At 52.7% G+C, this 21,816-nt stretch overlaps 1 protein-coding gene across 1 annotated transcript in view; it reads left to right on the forward strand.

Moving 5' to 3' along the window:
- Positions 1-865: 865 nt before the first annotated feature.
- The window catches only part of PHF2 (PHD finger protein 2), a 34,148-nt gene continuing 13,197 nt past the window's right edge, over positions 866-21,816 (forward strand). The window contains exons 1-11 of the mRNA XM_040245626.1: positions 866-1,053; positions 4,724-4,838; positions 10,188-10,348; positions 12,979-13,120; positions 13,917-14,103; positions 15,184-15,346; positions 16,274-16,361; positions 16,830-16,936; positions 18,522-18,613; positions 19,895-19,984; positions 20,594-20,953. Of these exons, the coding sequence (XP_040101560.1) occupies positions 10,240-10,348; positions 12,979-13,120; positions 13,917-14,103; positions 15,184-15,346; positions 16,274-16,361; positions 16,830-16,936; positions 18,522-18,613; positions 19,895-19,984; positions 20,594-20,953 (1,338 nt within the window). The 5' untranslated portion in view covers positions 866-1,053; positions 4,724-4,838; positions 10,188-10,239. The remainder of the gene's footprint in view (positions 1,054-4,723; positions 4,839-10,187; positions 10,349-12,978; positions 13,121-13,916; positions 14,104-15,183; positions 15,347-16,273; positions 16,362-16,829; positions 16,937-18,521; positions 18,614-19,894; positions 19,985-20,593; positions 20,954-21,816) is intronic.

Here is a 21,816-nt window from a genome sequence, read left to right on the forward strand (position 1 = left end):
GGAGTGGGTTGCCATTTCCTTCTCCAGTGCATGAAAGTGAAAAGTGAAAGTGAAGTCGCTCAGTTGTGTCCGACTCTTCGCGATCCCATGGACTGCAGCCTACCAGGCTCGTCCTATCCATGCCCAAATCCAAGGTCATGAAGATTCACCCCTGTGTTTTCTTCTAAGAGTGTTATAGTTTTAGCTCTCATATTTAGATTGTAAACTCCAGTACTTTGGCCACCTCATGCAAAGAGATGACTCATTGGAAAAGACTCTGATGCTGGGAGGGATTGGGGGCAGGAAGAAAAGGGGACGACAGAGGATGAGATGGCTGGATGGCATCACTGACTTGATGGACGTGAGTTTGAGTGAACTCCGGGAGATGGTGATGGACAGGGAGGCCTGGCATGCTGCCATTCATGGGGTCACAAAGAGTCGGACACGACTGAGTGACTGAACTGAGCTGAACTGAATCCATTTTCAGTTAATTTTGTGTGTGGTGTGAGGTAATTCAGTTTTGCCCTTCTGATATCTAGTTGTCCTAGCACCATGGTACAGCTTCCTGGGGAAGGTGACTTACAGCAATCCTCTTCATGGTGTCCAGAGGGGCCCTGCCCATGGCTGCAGCCTGTCTATGGTGAAATGATGGAAATGCCTGGGCTCTGAGACACCCCACCTCCCGCCTCCTGCCTCAGCCTCTCTGGACTCTGTGGTGACAGGTGGTGATGGCTCTCTTGGAGGCAAGCCTAAAGTCTGGACAGTCCCCTCTGCCTCTCCCAGTCACACATGGTGAGGCCTTCCTTGGCCCTCCCTCTCCATTTTGAGCCCCCCATCCCATCCCTGTGAGTTACTGTCGCCACACATACTCTGCCCCAACTGCCCTCATACCACCTTCCCTTTCTCCTGATGTGTTGCCGAGCTTTGCAGGGGAAGCACTTAAGGAGTTGCCGACTGCTGGTGATAATCTGTTTCTCCTCCATTTCAGCTGTGTTGGAGTAGAAGAGGAGGAGGCCCCAGACATTGACATATACCACTGCCCAAACTGTGAGAAAACCCACGGGAAGTCCACCTGTAAGTATAGCACCATGCTGCTGCCCCTTGGATCTGACTATGGGGGTGAGGTCTCTGCTTGATCTTGATCCCAACCCCAACTGGACCCTACCTTGCTGGAGTCAACTACCCTGTGTGGTTGCAGCCAGGGGCCTCTGGTGCCTAGGCTGTCTCATTTATTGCCCCTCATAGCCTTAGTGGGCCGGCTGTGGCTCCTCCTGATCATCTCCTGCCTGCAGATGCAGCTAGGGCCCCTCATGACCTTTGCAGAGAGCCCACCAGGACAGGGGTTGCAAACTCTAGCATTCCCAGTGACCAGGCAACGTGAGATGGGGACATAGACTGGGAGATGTCCAAGGGGCCATCCATCCCAACTCTGCCCAGCTCTGCCCAGCTGGCCGCTTCTTATCTGTGTAGCAGTTTAGGAATTGTGCATTACTGGGGACCTGTTCTCCTTCCCATCTCTAGCACTCCTTGCTTGGAATCTTAGGTGATCCTCTTTCTCTATCTTTTTTTCAGCAATGAAAAGCATTTTATTTCCTGTCAGTTCTACATTATTAACAAGTAAGAGTACAGAGAGGACAATTGATAGTTTTTTTCTTTTTTTTTAATTGAACTGTACGGCCAAAGAATTTTGTATTTTTGAAAATTCAAAAGAATTCCCATTCTCACACTACTATTTGTGCACCATAAGGAGTTTATCACCCTCCCCTTCCATGTGGCCCTTTGGGGGTGTGGGGGGCCTAGGGGGTGCTCTCCAAGGCATGGGCTCATCCAGGGTGGCTCTAAAGGGCCCCACATCAAGGCTAGGAGGCAAGTAAGGCCAGGTCCACGTGGGAGAAGAACCATGATATGCCGGGGCTGGAGCCCTATAGCCCTGGTGGGGTAACCCAGTGGATCCAGTGGGCAGAGAGGTGTGGAGGGAGCCCACCCCCCACCCCAGCGGTCCTATTCTGTAGGTTGCGGCCAGCCAAGGGAGGCCCACAGGCTTCCATGAAGGCTCATGGGAGGCAGGTGACATGGCCCTTAAAGTGATTTTGAATCCTAGTGTTTCCTCTTGTTGGCTCCATGACTGTTAAAGAGGTTTTGTTGTTGTTCAGTCGCTCATTGGAGTCCGACTCTTTGCGCGACCCCATAGACTGCAGCACGCCAGGTTTCCCTGTCCTTCACTGTCTCCTGGAGCTTGTGCACACTCATGTCTATCGAGTTGGTGATGCCGTCCAACCATCCATCGTCTGTTGTCCTCTTCTCCTGCCTTCAATCTTTCCCAGCATCAGGCTCTTTTCTAGTGAGTTGGCTCTTTCATCAGGTGGCCAAAGTACTGGAGCTTCAGCTTCAGCATCAGTCCTTCCAATGAATATTCAGGATTGATTTCCTTTAGAATTTAAGGAAATTTGTAAGAGGTTACTTACTAATTTCTTACTTTCCTTCTCCCTGAGGCAAGCATCGCTGTCATACCTTTGGGATGGGGCAAGCCACGCTTAGGAGAGTGGGCTGGGCTGTGTTACCGAATGTCTTAGGGATACCTATTGGCCCTGTAATCCAGGGGGGTCTGCTGAGTCCCTGCCAGCTTCCAGCTGTCCCCGGGGTACCTTGTCAGAGGGTGTCTTGGGCCACCCATAGGCAGGGAAGGCTCAGCTTCAGAGCTCAGGAGGGTCTTAGACCCTGGGGAGGGAAGGAGCCCACCAGTCAGGGCTGCAGAGGGGTTCAAGAGTAGCCCTTTGAGCTCAGACCTGCCTCACAGCTTCATCTTTGGCTGTTGTCCCAGCAAACCTGCTCCAGCCACAGTATCTGGCATATTCCAGCCTCTACATGAGGTGCTTGAAGCTGCCCAGTCCTGAGTAAGGGCCCGGGAAGCCCAGATGGCCCAAGACTGCCACTGGCCCCTGGTCAGCAGGGGCCCCAGACCCGGCTCCTGGCAGACAGAGGAAGTGCTGCTTCTTTCTTCTGTGGCCCACTGCTGCCCTGCGTGTCTGCTGTCTCTGGGCTGTATGCCCCCTCCAAGACTCAGTCACCCCATGTGTCTCCTGGCACAGGGCCCTCCATACTCACGAGGAGCCCAGGAAGCCAGGACCAGCATTAAAGATGAGACACAGAGACACCCAGTAACTTGCCTAGAGTCACACAGCTATAGGATAGGTGGGCAAGAAAGATTTGGACTCCTCTCTGGGTCTGGTGGGGCTTCCCTTGTGACTGAATGAATCTGCCTGCAATGCGGGAGACCTGGGTTTGATCCCTGGGTTGGGAAGATCCCCTGGAGAAGGGAAAAGCTACCCACTCCAGTATTCTTGCCTGGAGAATTCCATGGACTATAGTCCATGGGGTTGCAAAGAGTCAGTCATGACTGAGCGACTTTCACTTTCACTGGGTCTGGTGCTGCCACCAGAAGTTCTAGCTCCAGCCCCTCCTGTGTAGGACCTGGCCTGATTTCCATAATACGCACTTGCACTTTGGTCTGGGAGACCAGGCATGATGTATATATCACCTATTTTAGGAAACACTCTCAAGGAACTATGACTTGATGAGACAGGGAAGAAGTGGCAATTTGGAACAGAGGTCAGCTCAGCCACCCCGCACCCAGTGCCTTCCTCTTCCTGCTTTAGGCAGGTCCCGCCCAGGAGCAGTCGTCAGCTCCCTTCATCCCCACAACCACTGAAATGCAGGAGGACTGCAGCCCCCACCTGATCCCTGTCTGTGCAGGACAGACACTCTAAGGGCCCCGCCAGCTCTCCCTCACCTCCAGTCACATCTCTGCCTGAGGATCATGTTTAAAACCCTGCGAGGTAGCCCCCCAGGATGGGTCTCCATGCCTGGCCCATCTTCACTCACTGCCCTGAATGGGGCCGAAGGTATCAAGGAAATAGCTTCCTTCCCTCTGGGAGCTCGAAACCCAGTAGGAGCAAATGTTAGTGTGCATGCACATTTGTCCTTATATTTGTGTGTGTCCTAGTGTGCACGTGTCTGTCCTGGTCCAGTAAGGGCATGTGTGCTTGCATGTGGATGTGCAAATGGGTACGTGCGTGAGCGTGTGTCACAGCCCAGGAGGGACAGGTGTGCATTCTCATGTGTAAAAGTCCAAGATGCCTGTGTCCAGTGCCCTGGGAGCAGGTGTGACAGTACGATACCCTGAGGATGGGCAGGCAGTGGTGGGCAGGGAGTGGGGAGGGCAGTGGGCATAGAAGATGGGGCTGGGCTGCTCTGCCTGTGAGTTGTAGGCTGTCATGGCAGCAAAGATCCCAGTGGGGAAGGACGGTGGTCTGTGCTATTTGAGGGCAAGTCCGAGGGTAAGACAGGTGAGAGGGGTCCTGAAAAATGAGCCTGCGTGGGAGCTTCTCAGGGGGTGCCTCTGAAGAGTTCTCAGCGGACTAAGTGCTGAGTGAGGTGGGGCTCTAGGAAGCCCCAGCTCTGAGTGCCATCATCTGAGCCAGCAGGTTGGGAAGTATGGGGTAGGAGGTGAGGTTGGGGCTATGACTCAGGATGTGAGAGGTGGGAGTTCCTGACCTTGTGTCAACTCGGGGTCCTGAGAGGCTGGGGAGGCTGGGTGGGTGGGGGCCAGGGAATCCCAACTTCTTTGCCTCTGTGAGGTCTGAGTCTTGCAGCATTCATGGTGGCTGCCCTCCTGGCTGGGTCTCTGCAGGCACGGGGTGGGGAGGGGTTGCAGGTGACGATCTGCCTCCTGTTTCCCCCGCAGTGAAGAAGAAGCGGACCTGGCATAAACATGGCCCTGGGCAGACGCCGGAAGTGAAACCCGTGCAGAACGGCAGCCAGCTCTTCATCAAGGAGCTGCGGAGCCGGACCTTTCCCAGGTGAGCAGGCCTTTTCCTCTCTAGCCTGAGGTCTGGATACGCACCCTGCACTGGGGCTCCAGGGCCATGGGCTTCCCTCCAGGGGAAGCAGCAAAGTCCCAGAAACTCCAGCTGCTCCCAGCAGGGGAGCTGACCTCTCCCTTCTCAGCACCTCCCTGAATAGGTGATTGTGACCCTCTTCACAGCCCTGGAGGGAAGAGTCTTATCTCCCCGACCTGGTATGGCCCTTCCCACGGCACATTCCTGAGAGAGAGCCACTGTCCCTACTTTATGGACCAGGAGTGGGGGCTGGTATCCAGCCTGAGACCACCCTTCGGATGTGGCGGGTCCTAGTGTCATAGCCGTGGGCTTTCCTCTGTGCACGTGGCCTGGTGGAGAGTCCCTGGTTCTTCTTAGAGTGCTCCTCCCCCTGTACACCCTTGTCCTTGTGAGGGCAGAGGGCAGGATCAGGGTCATGGGAAATCACTTCTGGTGAGGGGGGCCACCCTGACTGTGTGGACATGTGGTTGTACAGACAGCGGCTCTGAACCATCCTTGGCCCTTCACAGCTGGAAGACAGTTTCTGTTTGTCTGACAAAGTCTTCACTTCTTTTTTGGAAGGCTAACTTGATGGACACAGATTCCTAAGTTGGCGGGTTTTTTCTTTTAACATTTTAAATGACTCATTCCATTCTCTACTTGAGCGCATGGTGTCTGGTGAGAAATTCAGAGCAACTCCTTTCCTTGCTCCTCTATGGAGAGGTATTTTTCCTCTCTGGTTTCTTTCTTATTTTCTTTTTTCCCATCTTTATTGAGATGTAATTCATATACCATACAATCCATTCGTTTGAAGGGTACAATGCAGTGTATTCACAGCTCTGTGCACCACCACCAGTTAATTTTGGAGGGTTTCCATCACCTCAAAAATAAATTTATGATCCACATTCCTCCTAGAAGTCCTGCCACTAATCATGCTTTCTATCACTGTAGATTTGCCTATTATGAACATTTTATCTAAAAGAAGTTATATAATATGTTGCCCTTGTGACTGGCTTATTTTACTTAGCATAATGTCCTCAAGGTTCATCCAGGGTGTAGCAAGTGTCAGTGCTTCATTGCTTTTCTATGGCTGAGTAATATTCCTCTTGGGTAGACTGCATTTTGTTTATTCATTCATCAGCTGATAGAAATTTGAGTTATTTCTGATTTTTGACTATTGTGAAGAATTCTACCATAAATGTTCTTGTAAAATACTTTGTTTGGACATATATTTTCATTTTTTAGGGGTAACTTAATATACAATTGTTTGAAGAATTGCCAGACTGTTTTCTTTTTTTAAAATTAATTAATTTTTTTAATTGAAGGATAATTTCTTTACAGAACTGTGTTGGTTCCTGCCAAACATCAACATGAATTAGCCATAGATATGCATATGTTCCCTCCCTCTTGAATCTCCCTCCTACCTTCCTCCCTATCCCACCCCTCTAGGGGTTATAAGCCCTGGTTTGAGTTCCCTGAGTCATACAGCAAATTCCCACACCACTTTCCATTCCCACCAGCAGTGTCTGAGGGTTTTAGTTCTCTGTGTCCTCACTAGAATTTGCTATCATCTGACTTTTTGAGTTGCTTCCTTTGTGGCTCAGCTGGTAAAGAATCTGCCTGCAATGTGGGGGACTTGGGTTCAATCTCTGGGTTGGGAAGATCCCCTGGAGAAGGGAAAGGCTCCCCATTCCAGTATTCTGGCCTGGAGAATTCCATGGACTGTATTGTCCATGGAGTCGCAAAGAGTTGGACACAACTGAGTGACTTTCACTTTCATGGTGATTCTATCTATCTATCCTTGCAGGTGTGAAGTGGTCTCTCACTGTGGTTTAATTTGAATTCCCCTGATGACTAGTGATGTTGAGAACATGAACCTTTTCATGTTTTTGTTGGCTATTTGTCATTTGCCCATTAAAAGTTGTTTTTTGTCTTTTTGAATTGTAAGAGTTCTTTGTGTATTTTAGATACAAACTCCTTATCAGATATATAATGTACAAATCCTTTCTCCAATTTTGTGGGTTGTCTTTTCACTTTTTTGGTGTGTTTTGAAGCACAAAAGTTTTAAATTTTCATTAAGTCCAAGTTATTTTTTCTGTTGCTGCTTGTGTTTTTAGACAAAAACAAAAAGAAACTATTGCCAAATTTAAGGTCATAAAGATTTATGCCATGTTTTCTTCTAAAAGTTTTGTAATTTTGGCTCCTATATTTAGGACTTTAACTCATTCTGAGTTAATTTTTATGTATGGTATGAGGCAAGGGTCCAACTTCATGCTTCTGCATGTGCATATCCAGTTCTCCCAGTTATTAAAATGATTATTCATTTGCCATTGAATTATCATGGTGCCCTTGATGAAAAGCAGTTAACCATAGATGTTTAGGTTTCTTCTGGACACTCAATTCTGTTCCACTGATCCATATGTCTCTTATTATGCCAGTACCACACAATCTTGATTACTGTAGCTTTGTAGTGAATCTTGAAATTGGAAAGTACCCTCCAACTTGTTCTTCATAAAGAATGTCTTGGTCATCTGTGTGCCTTGTATTTCCTTCAGTATTTCAAGTTCCTCATGTCGATTTCTGCAGAGTAGTCAGGTGGTATTAAGATAGGGATTGTGTGGAATCTGGAGATCAGTTTTCCATTATTTCTTGAATCCCACTCCTTCCTTCAAGATTTGGTTTCCTCCTTGTTGAGTTATATCCTTTAGTAGTTCTTTCAGAAAAGCTCTATAAAAATATTTTCTGTGTCTGAAAATATTTTTATTTCATCTTTATTTTTACATGATTCTAATTTTCTAAAATGGATCTAAAATTCTGGTTATAAGTTATTTTCCTTTAACTCCGGAGATATTATAATATTGTGTTTCTTTTGACATTTCTTGTTACTGATATCAGCCTAGTTGCTGGAGTTTTTGTTTTGTTTCATTTTCATTTTTGGTGAATAATCTGTTTTTCTGTCTGGAAACTTTTGAGATTTTTTTTTTTTTTCCAATATACCATAAGTGTACTGTGATGCTTCTAAAGTGCATTTGCTTTAATTTATCCTTCTCAGGACTCAGTAAGCACTTTTAATTTGAGGTGTCATATTTTATCTAAGTTCTGAAACATGTTCTGTTTTCTGTTTTAATAGCACTTCTTCCCCATTCTTTCTTACTTTTTGAAATCTTTTTTATTTTAAAAATCAAATTCAGTGTTGTTTAGCCAGCTACCATTTAATGTATTTGCTGAGTTGTAAAAATTTCAATCATTGTATTTTTCTTTTCTATAATTCCTATTCCTTTTCACTGTTGCCTGTTCTTTCCCTTCCTTCTTTGTTCTTTGCTTTATCTTCTCTTTATCCCTTTGAATGGGTTTAATGTATTTCTCTTAAAATCCCCTTTACGATTATCCTATTATCCTCAGTTCTTGGGCTCTACTTCTCTGGGCAGATGAGGCTGCTGGCCCTTCCTCCTGGGGGTTTACCTCCTTGTGTGATGCATGATCTTCAGAGGGCAAGATTCCCATGGCAGCCAGTCTGCCCTGGGCTCTGAGGTGTCCCCACACAGTGGTTTCATATTTGCCTCTTGCTGGGCCCTCATGGGTTTGTATTCCAGACCCAATCCTTTGGGTATTGTGTGAATCCAGAACTCTCACTAGTGACTAGAAAAGAGCCTGGGATTCCAGCTTGTCAAGGGCAGCCTTCTACCTCCCGCTGCCTTGTGGCCTCCCATGGCTGACTCTGCTGCCCCAGTGCTCCCAGAGCTTCTCACAGCAGTTGCTCAGCGCACTCCTTCTTCTTCCTCACCCTCCGCTCACTCCTTCTGGTTTATCCCTAACACTCTGCCCAAACCCCAGAATCACTTTTCAGTCCTCACTTAACTGGCCCTTGTTAACACATGGCAGTGGTGTGGAGCCCCCTCCTGGAGTCATGTCCTCCGTGGAGGCTGTGACACCATGCTGTGCTGCCTGTCCTTCCTGCCTGGTCTCCTCCCCTGCTCACGGCTCTTCCTGAGGGCTTCTGGAAACTCTGCTCGCTCCCCACTGTCTGTTTCTCTGGACTCATAGATTGTCCCTTGGCCAGCGGCTCCTCAGCTTCTTTCTCCAGCCACTAGTCCTTCTGAGCTCCTGACCTGTCTGGATGTGCACCTGCATCCACTGGCCAGTCCCAACAAGTGTGTCCCTCCTCAGTTCTAGGTCTGCTCCAACCCTACTCCTGCCCCAGTCCCTTGATCACAATCCCCAGTCCCTTGGCTGCTCATCTTTGCCCACACATCATCTGATTCTTGAGTCCGCCACCTCCCTCTCACTGTCATCTTCTGGTCCAGGCACGGCATGCTGAGCCTCCTCCTCCGTGGTCACCTGCCCCACCCTGGTCCTGCTGCTGCCACTGTATGTCTGCAGAGCAGCCAGATGAACCTCTGACTGTCACTGCCCTGCTCAAGCTGTCCAGTAGCTCCCCGGTGCTCTTGGCATGAGGTGGCCTGGCCCACCTCTGACTTGGGTGCTTCCCTCTGCCCCGCTGCCCCAGCCACCCAGGTTCTTCTCATTCCTCACACTTGTTGCATTTTCCTCTCCCCAAGGCCTTTGGTAGTACATACTTTCTACTCGGAGCCCTGCGCCTCTCACTCCCATTCCCCCAGGCTTTAGCAGGCCCAGTCTGATCCTGCTTCCTGCTCTCTCCTCTGTAGCACTGCTCTCAGCCGTGGGTTAATGGCATTGCATGCTCATCTGATGAAAACCCCTCTCCAGCATCAGCACACAGGGGTCTTTGCAGCTGGGCAGGTCCCTGGCGCCCAGGGTGGCATCCAGCACACAGGAGACAGGAGAGCTGCTGACCACAGCAACCCAGCCAGCCCTGGGTCCTGTACTTAGGTTGTCCAAGGGGTAGGTTCTCTGTGAAAACAAGTTTATCTCCATTAGCTGTGCCCTTAGGATCTAACCCCTGTGCAGCGGTCTGACCTCTGAGCACTCAAGAAGAATACTATTGAATGAGGGGCGAGTGGAGAGCAGGGAGGTCGAGGAGGGATCTTGCTCACACCTCTCGAGCCTTGCTCTGTCATAGTAAGAAGGACAGGTGTGGGGTGTCCCCGTTCTCCGCTCGCCACAGCCCTGGACTTCTGGACCGCGAGGGTCTTGTGATGAGTGTGTGCGGGGCTCTGCCGTGTCTACGCTGTAGCTGCCCTGTGACCACTGAGTGAGGCGCTGCAGCAGGTCCTCCTTCCGGGGCGTGGGGGCAAGGATGGTATGGCTACAGCTCAGGCTCCATGTCTCCAGCCCTGAGGCCCTGTCCAGGCCTGTCATGGAGGCTGGGATCTGGGTTTGATGTGACCTCCAACTTGTACTTCCCTGCAGTGCAGAAGATGTGGTAGCCCGCGTGTCAGGCAGCCAGCTCACGCTGGGCTACATGGAAGAGCATGGCTTCACCGAGCCCATCCTTGTCCCCAAGAAAGATGGGCTGGGCCTGGCGGTCCCAGCTCCCACCTTCTACGTCAGTGACGTCGAGAACTATGTGGGTAAGTGTCCTCTCCTGCAAATGAGTTACGGGTTCTCTGAGCCAGGAGTCCCTGTATACACTATGAGCTGGTATGACTCTGGGCCCCTTCCCATGCTCCATTACAGGTACTCTTCTTAGAACGAGGCCCCATGCCTCAGCAAATGATGTGTGACCCAGGCCTCCTCCCTTCTCAGTTACTGTGCCCAGAGTGGAGGCTGCATGGCGTCCCCTGGCTTCTGCCAGCTACAGGTTTTGTTATTGTTGGGCACTAATGATAGGCATGCCTGGGAGGGCCTCGACTGTGTGGTCCTCTGCCCCTGAGCATTGTGCCATGTCCTCCCCAGCTGACCTCCCTTGTTTGCCCCAGACATGCCTTCCCATGGCCCAGGGCTTCCTGTCCTTCTGGATCCCTCTGGGTTCTTGCTGGTACTTTCGGTGCCCTGTATTGTGTTCCCCGCAGCTTTCAGTGCTGTGGACACACTTGATCAGGATACCTCTGGGTGGAGCAGGTGCTTGTACATGCCGGCATCATCTGGCACAGAGAGGCCAGGTATAGCCTCTCTCCACGTAGCCCAACATCATCTGGCACAGAGAGGCCAGCACGTGCTTGCAGTGACCTTGCTGGTGGCCACACTGCCCTGGCTCTGAGGCTCTCATGGTTGCCAGGGCTTGGGGTGGTCACAGGGATGCCTGGGTGACCAGTGCGGAAAGACCCTGAAAAGGCAAATGCCCTGGCCCGCTCTGGCCACATACCAGACAGGAGGGTACAGGTACCTGAGGCCCTCAGACAAGTGGTTCAGTCTATGAGCTCTTGACCCTCTGCATCCCTAATGCTGTGAATTGGGGGTAGGGGGTAGATGGGTATGAGAATTCAGGGAGAGCATCTGTACAAGCCACTCAGGAAGTCAGTGGCGTTCTGGAGAATGGGGCTGGGATGGGGAACACCCCTTCTCTGGAGCCCACCAGGGGAGGGCCCAAGGATGACCAGCTTGTGGAGGAGAAGAAGAAAGGACTCACATTTTCATTCTGGCAGGGACCGCCATCCAGGGCAGTTTCTGCCATGTCGTAGCACCTATAATAACAGGTAATATTTAGTGCGTGCCTACCAGATGTCAGGCATTTTTGTAAGCTACTTTTACATAGGAGCTAGTGTCGTCCTGCTCACAACTCTGTCCCCAGGCCCCAGGCTCAGCCAGCTGCAAAGGGCAGGGCCAGTGCTGCCTCGGATGCTGCCTCCCCTGCTGCCCGATCAGCTGTGCCTGCAGGAGTGGGAAGAGGCTTACTGAATAAGGGAGGAGATGGTCCAGAGGGCTAAAGGTCTTTCTTTCACTTCTTGGGTTTTGTTTTTTAATGCAACTTTTCATACACACACAGAATAAGAGAAGTAAGCAGTGAACCCCTATGTATCCAGTTCTGGTCAGAGAACCCACCAGCTTTGAGGTGTTTATTCATCTCCCCAACTCTGTCCTTCCCCAATTATTTGAAAGCAAATTTCTGATACATAACATCATTTCACCCATGAAGATTCCAGTACACAGCACTAACAGTGTTCAAAAATATCTAATCACAGTTCCATCATTTCCCTTTATTACACTAATAATAATTCCTCAAAATCACCTAAGGCTCACCTACATTCTCCCCAAATGCCTCAAAAACACCTTTTTTTTTTTTTTTGGTATTTGGATGTTTGAATCTGAATCCACACAAGACCCTCACACTGCATTTTGGGTTTTATATCCCTTTAGTCTTTTCTGTATCGGCCCCCATCCTTTCCCCATTCCCTTGGTTTGTTGGAGAAATGAGGTTGTTACTCCTGGAAAGTCTTTCATATTTGTGACTTGGGAAAACCTCATATTGGGGATTTGGTTAACAGCATCCCTGTGGTATCATTTAACGTGTTCTTCTGTCCCAAGTAGTTCCTGTAACAGGTGGTTAGAAGTTGCTTAGATTTGAGATCATGTTGTCGGCAGGACTCCTTAGGGTAGGGGTGCTGCCACCCACTTCTTTTCAGTGGTCAAGGCAGTGCAGCCTCAACTGTCCACAGAAAGCTCTTCAGCCTTATAGCTCATTGTCTGAGCAGTGGTGAGGACTGTTGCAAAGGAAGAGTTGGCTACTTCTGTCCTTTTCTGTTCTTCTATTGTGAGTCTTCTGTAAACAACTTTTCCTCATTACTTGGTTATCCAGAATGCTATGTCTGTCATTAAAAAATTTTTACCTTGAACTTTCCCCATCAGCTATAGAAAATGTAGGATAAATGTTTTTCTTTTTATTTATCAGCCTTCAGAATGTGGAGTTGGTGTCCTAGAAATGCAATTTTTTTGATTAAAAAAAATTTCAAGTGTAAATATGTCCCATGCACTATTTTGGACATATCTACACTAAAAACACCTCCATTGTTTAGCTGAAGTTTAAGTTCATGTGGTGTCCTGTATTTTTATTTGCTTATCTGGCCACCTTATCTGAGGCTCCTGATTGTGCCACCCCACTGCACCAGGGGATCTTCATGGTCACCCAAGGGAAGGAGTGGGCAGGGCAGGTGGGAGGAGGGTCAGATCTTAGAGCTTAGAGCCTCAGCTTTCCGCCCCCCAACCTCATGGGAGGCCACATCACCATCGTGGGTGCACTCACCCTCCCCTGCTGCCTCCCCAGGCCCAGAGCGAAGTGTGGATGTGACAGATGTCACCAAGCAGAAGGACTGCAAGATGAAGCTGAAGGAGTTTGTGGACTATTACTACAGCACCAACCGCAAGCGGGTCCTTAACCTCACCAACCTTGAGTTCTCTGACACCAGGTGAGTGGGGCCAGGGCAGAGGGATAGAAACACTGGTTTGGAACATGCTAAATAAAGAGGAGGGCCTGTGACTGAGGCTGTTGAGGTCAGAGTGGCCTAGTTTATGATTTGTGACTGTCTTGTCTGAGCAGGCATGACCCTGAAGGCAGAGATGTGCCCAAGGCAGCAGGAACACTGAAGCCCTGTTCTCGGCTTGGCTGAAGTGTCACCGCACAGGTGCTGCTGAGCTGGACGTTTTTGATGCAGTATTGTGCATTCTGTCCAGGACAGTGACATTTACTAGAATCACAGGCTGTCTTTGCCTTTTCTCATCTTCCCTGGAGATGGGTTATCTGGTCTGACATGGCCCAGCACGGCGAGCAGTTGCTGCACCCTGTTGTCCATTCCAGAGAGCAGTGGCTTTTCCTTTGCCTGGGCTGTTCATGAGCAATGACTTTTATTCTCAAGGCCCCATTGTGCCCAGTGACACTATCATGAGCCCACCTGAAAAGTCTCTTTCCAGTTCTCCAAGAAGGAAGTTGTTTCTGGGGTAGCTAGTTCTCGGGCCTTCTCCTCGGGTGGAGAGCCCAGTGTTAGAAGCCTGCTGTAGCTACACCTAGCAGCTGGGCTCCTTCTACCCGCTCCATGAACCTCGGTTTGCTACCCGGTAGAATGGGAGCAATGCCGTGTAGCCTGAGGTGGAGAATAGGTGTGGGACTCCTATCGCAGAGCACCTCACCCTCCCTCCCCAGGGTGCGCAACACATGTGCTGACGGTTCCTGTCACTGTTGACTGCCCTTCTTGTCCCTGACCCCAGAATGTCCAGCTTCGTGGAGCCTCCTGACATCGTGAAGAAGTTGTCCTGGGTGGAAAACTACTGGCCCGACGACGCCCTGCTGGCCAAGCCCAAGGTGGCCAAGTACTGCCTGATCTGTGTGAAGGACAGCTACACCGACTTTCACATCGACTCCGGCGGTGCCTCTGCCTGGTACCATGTGCTCAAGGTGAGCGCGGGCCTCTGTTCCCCACGGGGCCCTGTCTGAGCTTGAGGGCAAGACCTGCTCTTGACCAGAGCGGGCAGAACCGGCTGTAGTCCCCACAGGCCCTAAGAGTGGCCAGCATCAGTTGGGAGGAGGGACAAGATGTTTCTTCACAGGAAGGACACAGATGTTGGGCCCTTGGGGAGCAACTCAGGACCAGAGCAGCACACGTGTGGTGCTTTTTCTAAAGATTGAGGCTCATGAAGAAATCGGAGGAGGCCCACTGTAGTGGTGACCAAGTGCTTGTGTCTGGGGAAGGGAGAACAGTGCTGGGGAGCCTTCCTGAAAGAGGGAGTATCCCCCGCTTGGAGAATGAGGGGTTGGCCGGGGGCCAGGGAGCAAGGCTGTGGTGGCATCTGAGCAGCAGAGAGAGCTAGGGGACTTCTGGCTGGGAATAGATAGGGAAGCTAGTAGAAAAGGGAGATATGAAAACACACACAAAAGGAGACCCTAAGCACTGGGCTCACCACCCCAATCGGGGTCTCCCAGACCTGCTGGAGCCTGGGCTAGGATAGGCGGCTCATCTTCTGGTCCCAGCCCTTTGAGGACCTGAGCAAGTCCTGCCACCCTCTCCTGCCACCCTTTGTGCATCTCCTGCCCTCAGCCTGTCTGTCTCAGGAGTGAGGACCTGTCTATCTCCCTAGACCAAGCGTAGAGCTGGGCTGTAGCTGGCAGGGGGTACCATCCTTTCATCTCCAGTGGGACCCAGGCTACTCTCAAGAGAAGAGCTTTCTTATAACTCACCAGACTGCAGGTCACAACTTTGTTCCCCTTGGCACGTACAGCATCCATAGTGCTGCAAAGATACGGAGTGTAGAGTGGCAGGGGTTGCCCTGAACATGCTGGAGACACCTATGCCCAGGATCTTCCTGACATGCACACTTCTGGATTGCGAAGCACACGTGGCCCCAATGTTTCGGGGGAGGAATGGTGGGCCTGGGAGGATGGAGTTGAAGCTGGGACCCATCCAGGAACATGGTGGGCATTACCCACCCCCAGCATCCCAGTATATGACAATTTCTACCAATGGCCTTTTGTTGGCAGGGGGAGAAGATCTTCTATCTCATCAAGCCAGCTTCAGCCAACATCTCCCTGTATGAGCGCTGGCAGTCAGCCTCAAACCACAGCGAGATGTTTTTTGCCGATCAGGTGGACAAATGCTACAAGTGCACCCTCAAACAAGGCCAGACCCTCTTCATTCCCTCGGGTGAGTGCCCTGCCTGTGTTGTGTGCCCCACCTCTGACGTTTGGGAGGTCACGCCCTGGCTGTGCGCTGCCTTGCCTTGGGGTCAGTCCTGCCCTGTGGTCACTTCTGGGGCCACGTTGGGACCATGAGGCCCTGCAGCCTCCAGCCTGGCTCTGCTCCTGGAGGCCAGGCCTGTGGGATTGTGTGGGGCCCTGAGAGCCCAGCCCAGAGGTGGTGTTTGCTGATCTGGACGTTTCAAACACAAAGGGGAAAGCAGGATATGAGCAGATAATGCCCTTTACAGATGTCACTTTGCTTCACCTGTAAATACTTCACCTTTTAAGATGAAGGTATCTGTAAGGTTTCTTTTTAAAAATAACATAATTACAATACATCATCACACTTTAAAAATGAACAGTTAACCATACCAGTATGACCCAACGGCCAGTCAGTGTTCAGATTTTCTAGTTGTCATATATGGAGGCCCTCACATTTCCACTGACTTAGGTGTCTCCGAGTCCTTCCTGATCTAGCCTCTACTCCCGTTTCCTACAACCACAGCTATTTCCCAGAGTCTGGGGGGACAAACCCAGCTCTCCTGGGAGTTGTGGCAGCTCTGCCTGTCCGTCCGTCCTTCATGTGGAGATCAGGAATGCCAGGCAGCCCACCCCTGGGTTGGGTCTGAGAGTCTCCTGGGCTGCTGGGCCTGAGTTTCCCTGTCTATACCACACAGGACTGATAGAACAGACTGGGCCAGGTCGAGCACAGGCCTTCCTTCTGGGAGGGTGTACCCACTCATTACATAGAAGCCAGGGGCCCCGGATAGATGGGGGCACAGAGGAAGGGCTGGCAGGAGCCTGAGCCCATGCTGGCTGGAGTCAGGCCAGGTGTGCCGAGAGCCTGGCATGAGAGCACTGTGAAGAGGTGGCCTCATCCCTGTCCCCGCAGGCTGGATTTATGCCACTCTGACGCCTGTGGACTGCCTGGCCTTCGCGGGACATTTCCTCCACAGCCTGAGTGTGGAGATGCAGATGAGGTAGGGCCACAGCTGACTCCCAGGCTCCGCCACGGTATGATGATGCCTCCCCTGAGTCCTGGCCGGGCCCAGCCCATGGGTGACCCTCGACATGGCTGTTTGCCTAGCCAGGCATCCGCGTGGTTGGGAGGAAGGAGGAGATGAGCAGTGATCCTACCTAGGCCCCTGAGTCGCCTAGTTGCTGGACAGCCTCAGGCCTGTAATAGACTTGGGGGGAACTTAAAGGCTGAGCCGCCTTCTCCTTGAGCACTGACCCAGAGCTCTAGAAGCCATGGCCCATGGGGCTCACCTTCATGCCCAGTGGTCATCCTGAGGTGGTCCCCAGATCGCCTTGCTGTTAGGCCCAGCAGGGAGGCCTGAGTGGGCATGGCTGCAGGGTAGCCTCTAGCTATGGCGTGGGTTCACCTTCCTTTAGCTTTACCTGCTCAGGGCTTCATACACTGAATAGTTCTTTGCTGTGGCTTCCAGAGCATACGAAGTGGAAAGAAGGTTGAAACTGGGCAGCCTGACTCAGTTTCCCAACTTCGAAACTGCCTGCTGGTACATGGGGAAGCACCTGCTGGAGGCGTTCAAAAGTACGTTATCTCCTGGTCAGCGTCTTTGCCTGTGGCTGTGGACAGTTAGTTTGCAGGCAGAGCTCAGGGATGCCAGGGAGTGGTCACAGTTCTGCCATCATGCAGCGGGGCGGCTGGGCCCTGGGGCACAGGCTGAGCACTGCCCTCATGGGGCCTGAGCAGAAAGTCCCCTCAGCTCCCAGGCCTTGCTTCCCCTGTCTGTGTGCTATGGGGCTGGAGTGGGCTCCTGCCTGCAGGGTTGGCTGGTGTTGCAGAAGGAGCTCTGGCCACATGTTTCCAGACCTGGTGTGTGTTCTGCTTGGTCCCCGTGGCCCTGTGTGGTTATTGACGGGGCTCAGCTGGGACATTGAGAGGCCTGGAGTCTGCCTGGCTACCAGCCAAGGGACCCCAGTAGCATCCCTGCTGTACCTGGGGGAGTGTGGGTGCCAGAGTCCCCTGGGGAAGGCTGTGGGGAGGGATGGGCTTTGCTGGATCCCTCCCCTCCGTGAACATGGCCCTCCATCCTACGTTCTGCCAGCCCTGCCTTTGGGATCAGCTCCAGGTGGCCAGCTCCTGCTCAGGTCTCCAGACTTTCTGCAGCCATGTGAGGGATACAGGAGGAGCATTTGCTTTCATGGAGAGCTTCCTTTTTCAGTAGCACCTGCCTTCCAGGAAGCTGCTCTTTTGTGTTCTGATAAGAGTCTCAAGTAGAGACCTCCTTATCAGGACTCCTTTGTACTTTGACTCTAATTTGAGATCAGAAAGCTGAAAATGGTTCTTAACCTGGGCTGGCTAGGTTTCAGTGAAATTCATCCACCATTTTCTAAACTTCAGCCCTGTACTCCAGGCAGGAGTGCCCTGCTCTGGGGTTTCTTGCTGGGGAGATGGAATGGGGGTCGTATTGGCAGAATCACACCTGGGGACCTGGGGACAGCTTGACCAGGGTGACTGCTGACTAGCTGGGCCTTGTTGGGCTGCCCTTGCCTCTCTGCCTTGGGCCTTCCTCTGTGATGGGGCTGACAGCTCAGCAGCCTCTGAGCTGAGAGGGCCCAGCGGTTTGCCACAGGCCAGACATGATCATCTGGTGGTGTCAGAGCTCAGGGCTGCTCTGCCTCCATGGTGAACTCTCTGCCTGAAGGGGGAACATTCTGGCCCCTCTGTCTGAGGGCAGCTCTGGCTCCCAAGGATGTGATTGAGGTGGTGCTTGCCTTGGGCCACCCCAGTGGGAAGTGGGCCCACTGCCTCAGCTATGTAGGGGGCTGTGAGAGGGTGGGAATCAGAAAGCATCAGGGATGCTTGGTTTGGGGCATGACTGTGGTCCCTCACTGTTGCAGGCTGGGGCCCAGTGGAGGGGGGAGCCAGCCCACCTGCCTGAGGGGCCTGGTGGGTGGACAGTGGGAAGGCCAGTCCTGCCCCTTGCAGAGCATCTTAGATGGACATCCCCTGGGTTCCAAGAGGAACCGTTGGCAGTTGGGCAGGTGGTGGTGGGCACATGCCTCTGAAAGGTCTGGCCCTGAATATCCCCCACCACCAGGGCTTTGAGTCACCTGCAGGTGGCAGGGGAGAGTGGGTACCCTCCTGAGCAAACCCGTCCGTCTTCCCCCAGGTTCTCACAAATCTGGGAAGCAGCTGCCCCCTCATTTAGTCCAAGGAGCTAAAATTCTCAATGGTGCTTTCAGATCATGGACGAGAAAGCAGGTAGGGAAGTGTGCTAGGCGTGACGCAGGGCAGAAGGGAGGGTGGCAGGCGGGGCGTCTTCCCTTGGGCTTGTCCTTCCTTCGGTGGGAACTAGCATGTGAGAAGCAGGTGGGGGCCACCTGGCCAGTCGCATATCTGTTGGTGGGGGCAGATGCCGGAGAGGGCCCGCCACCTAAGGACCTGGCCTGAGGGGTGGGGCTGGGTGACAGCAAGATTCAGTGAGAGGAAGTGAGTTGGTAGAGATAGCACTGCGTGGACCCTGAAGGCCAGGGAGCAGGGAAGACTCAAGTCAGTGACTGGCTGGAGGTTCACGTTCTGAATAGGAGAGTGGAGATGTCCTCGTTGTCCCACTGACTGGTGCAGGCGTCACCTCGAGCTGGCTTTGCTCTGTGACTAGGGCAGTCCCTTTGCCCTACGACCCTCCATCCCTCCCCAACCACAGGAGCACTGCCCTGTGCCCCTGCTGACTCCCTCGAAGCAGCGTTTCTGGGTCCCCCCGCTTTGAAAGCATCAGCACCCTCACTAGCATCCATGCACCAGCTACTTCTCAGGGAGGCTCCAGAAAAGCAACTTCCAACTTCCCTTGGCGTCCTGCCTGGATTGTTGGTACAGAGGGAGGGGAGAGGCCTGGTCAGCCTCAAGGCTCCCTGTCTACTACCTTGGGAACCCCTGGCAGTCAGGGGTGCCAGCATAGTCTGAGCAGATCCCACCAGGCCCCCAGAAAGTCTTGAGGAAGTGGGGAGTCCCAGAAGGGAGCACTGTGCATCTCTCATGGGTGAGCTGGGTGGGACAGTAGACACCCTCCTAGGGCCCTCCTTTGGTTCTCAAAGCCTGGAATGGGGCAGGCTGTGCCCCCCAACTCACACCAGTTGTCTGGCCAGGTGAAGTGGCCTCATGCCCAGGAAGAAGGGATGGCCTACATTCACATCACAGCTGGTAGTGGCACCGGGCACCCCCTCCCCTCTGGGACTTACTGTCCATCTGTAAGAGTGGGATCACAGCAGAGCCTGCTCATCGGCACAGTGTCTGGCTAGAGTGGGCTAACTCCCTTAGGGCCCCCAGCAGCCAGTCCACGCCTGTGGCAGTGCCTTCCCTTCTGCTTGTCTGGGTGGCAGTGGGGCTGGAGGTCCTGGCTGGGTAGATAGGGGACAGCCTGGAGGGACAGAGGGCATGAGTCAGGAACCACAGAAGCGGAGCCTGCTTGGGGCCCTGTGAGTGGAGGGGGAGTGGGCATCTGTGCCCAGACTTGGCAGCTGACCCTGTGCACGGGCTGTCCTGCAGGCTTTGGCAGAACATGAGGACGAGCTCCCAGAGCACTTCAAACCCTCGCAGCTCATCAAAGACCTCGCCAAAGAGATCCGGCTCAGTGAGGTAGGGCTCACCGTGGTGGCCTGCTGACCCTGCTTGAGGGATGTCTCTGCCTGTCTTCCCTGGTTATCCTGCGAGGGCCAGCCACATGGGAGGCAGCCCCTCCCCTAGCCCTCTGGGGCAGGGTCACCTGCACGATGACGCTGGATCCTAGGCCCTGGTGGCAGACTCACAGTCTCCTGGTGGGATCTTTGGGAATGAGAGAGTGTGGGGATGCTGTGCAGCCCCCTGTGGGGTGGGGAACAACTCTGCAGCAAGGACTACTTCAGCCCCTTGAGACCCAGCTTGTGCGAGCCTGTCCAGCCCCCAGCCTCCCTGTGCCTTAGGGTGGGACAGCAGTCCCCACCAAGGAGGTAGAGGGGTCAAGTGGCTGCTGATGTGGATGGTGTGAGACAGGTGTGAAACCATCACACGGATGGTATGGATGGTGTGACTGTGTTCACAGATGGTGTAGATGGGTGTGAGCCTGTTATACAGATGGTGTAGGAGACATGGGAGCGTGTCGCCAGTGATGCAGACAGATGCTCCTTTTCTGCCTGTTTCCCATGGCCTGGGGCTGTGAGACCCTCCTGGCAGGGCACTCTTGGTCACCTCTTCCTGTCCTTTTCCCAGAATGCCTCCAAGGCCTCCCGACCTGAAGTGACTGCGGCTGTCTCCTCAGACGAGGTCTGTTTTGGGGACCGGGAAAAGGAGGAGCCCCCATCCCCCATTGAGGCCAGCCCTCCGCTGTCCTTCCTGGAGAAAGTGTCCAAAAAAAAGACTCCCAAAACCGTGAAGATGCCCAAGCCGTCCAAAGTTCCTAAGCCCCCCAAGCCCCCCAAGCCTCCCAAATCACTGAAGCTCAAGGATGGGAGCAAGAAGAAAGGGAAGAAGTGCAGGGGCTCAGCGTCACCCACCATCCCCAACCTGGACCTGTTGGAGGCCCACACCAAGGAGGCGCTGACCAAGATCGAGCCTCCTAAGAAGGGCAAGGTGGGTGGTCTTGACCTCCCTACCTATAGTCAGTGGGCCGGCAGACACCTCCGGGGAGCAGGCCTGTGGACTGGTGCTGGACCTGCTGTGTCCTTGTGGTGGAGACCCAGGGCAGCTGGGCTCTGCCCCAGCAAGCTTGGTGTAGTGGGCAACTGGGGAGAGACCCTCATGATAAAGGCAGCGGAGTTTGTCCTGGGTCAGGTGGTACCATCAAGGGTCACCTGGGGGGACAAGCTCGCTGAGTCTTCCCTGGGGCCCAGACATTGGCTGAAACCTAAAGGTGGGTGAGGCACCCAGTGGAGGGCAGTGGGGAGGCAGGAGTGGAGGTGGTGATGGGGCCAGGCTTCCTTGGGGTCCTGAGCCCCTGTGGCAGTAAGAGAAGCAGGCCTGGCCCTGAAGAGCCATCAGTATGGACGGGAATGGACTTTGGGAACTGTGGGTCTCTGAAAGCAGGCCATACTGAATGGTTTCCTGCTAGTGGGACATCATTACCCAATGTTTCAGGGCTTAAGTGGGGCACATGGTTTTTCTTTTTCTCAATGCAAGAGGGTAGATGAATGTATGAATTAATAGATGGATGGGTGGATGGAAAGAAGAGAAGGAGGAAGGAAGGGTAGGAGGAGGAAGAGTGGTTGAATGAATGGGTGGGTGAATGATTTATGAGTGGGTGAGTGGATGGGTGAATGGTTGGTGAATGAATGGGTGGATGGGTGGGTAGATGGTTGGATGGTGTGGATGGATGGGTGGGTGGGTGGATAGGTGGATAGTGGATGGTGGGTGGTAGATAGGTGGATGGTGGATAATTGGATGGGTGGGTGGGTGGGTGGGTAGGTGGATAGTGGATGGTGGGTGGTGGATAGGTG

This window comes from Oryx dammah, unplaced genomic scaffold (genome assembly GCF_014754425.2).
Source record: "Oryx dammah isolate SB20612 unplaced genomic scaffold, SCBI_Odam_1.1 HiC_scaffold_1, whole genome shotgun sequence".
NCBI lineage: Eukaryota > Metazoa > Chordata > Mammalia > Artiodactyla > Bovidae > Oryx > Oryx dammah.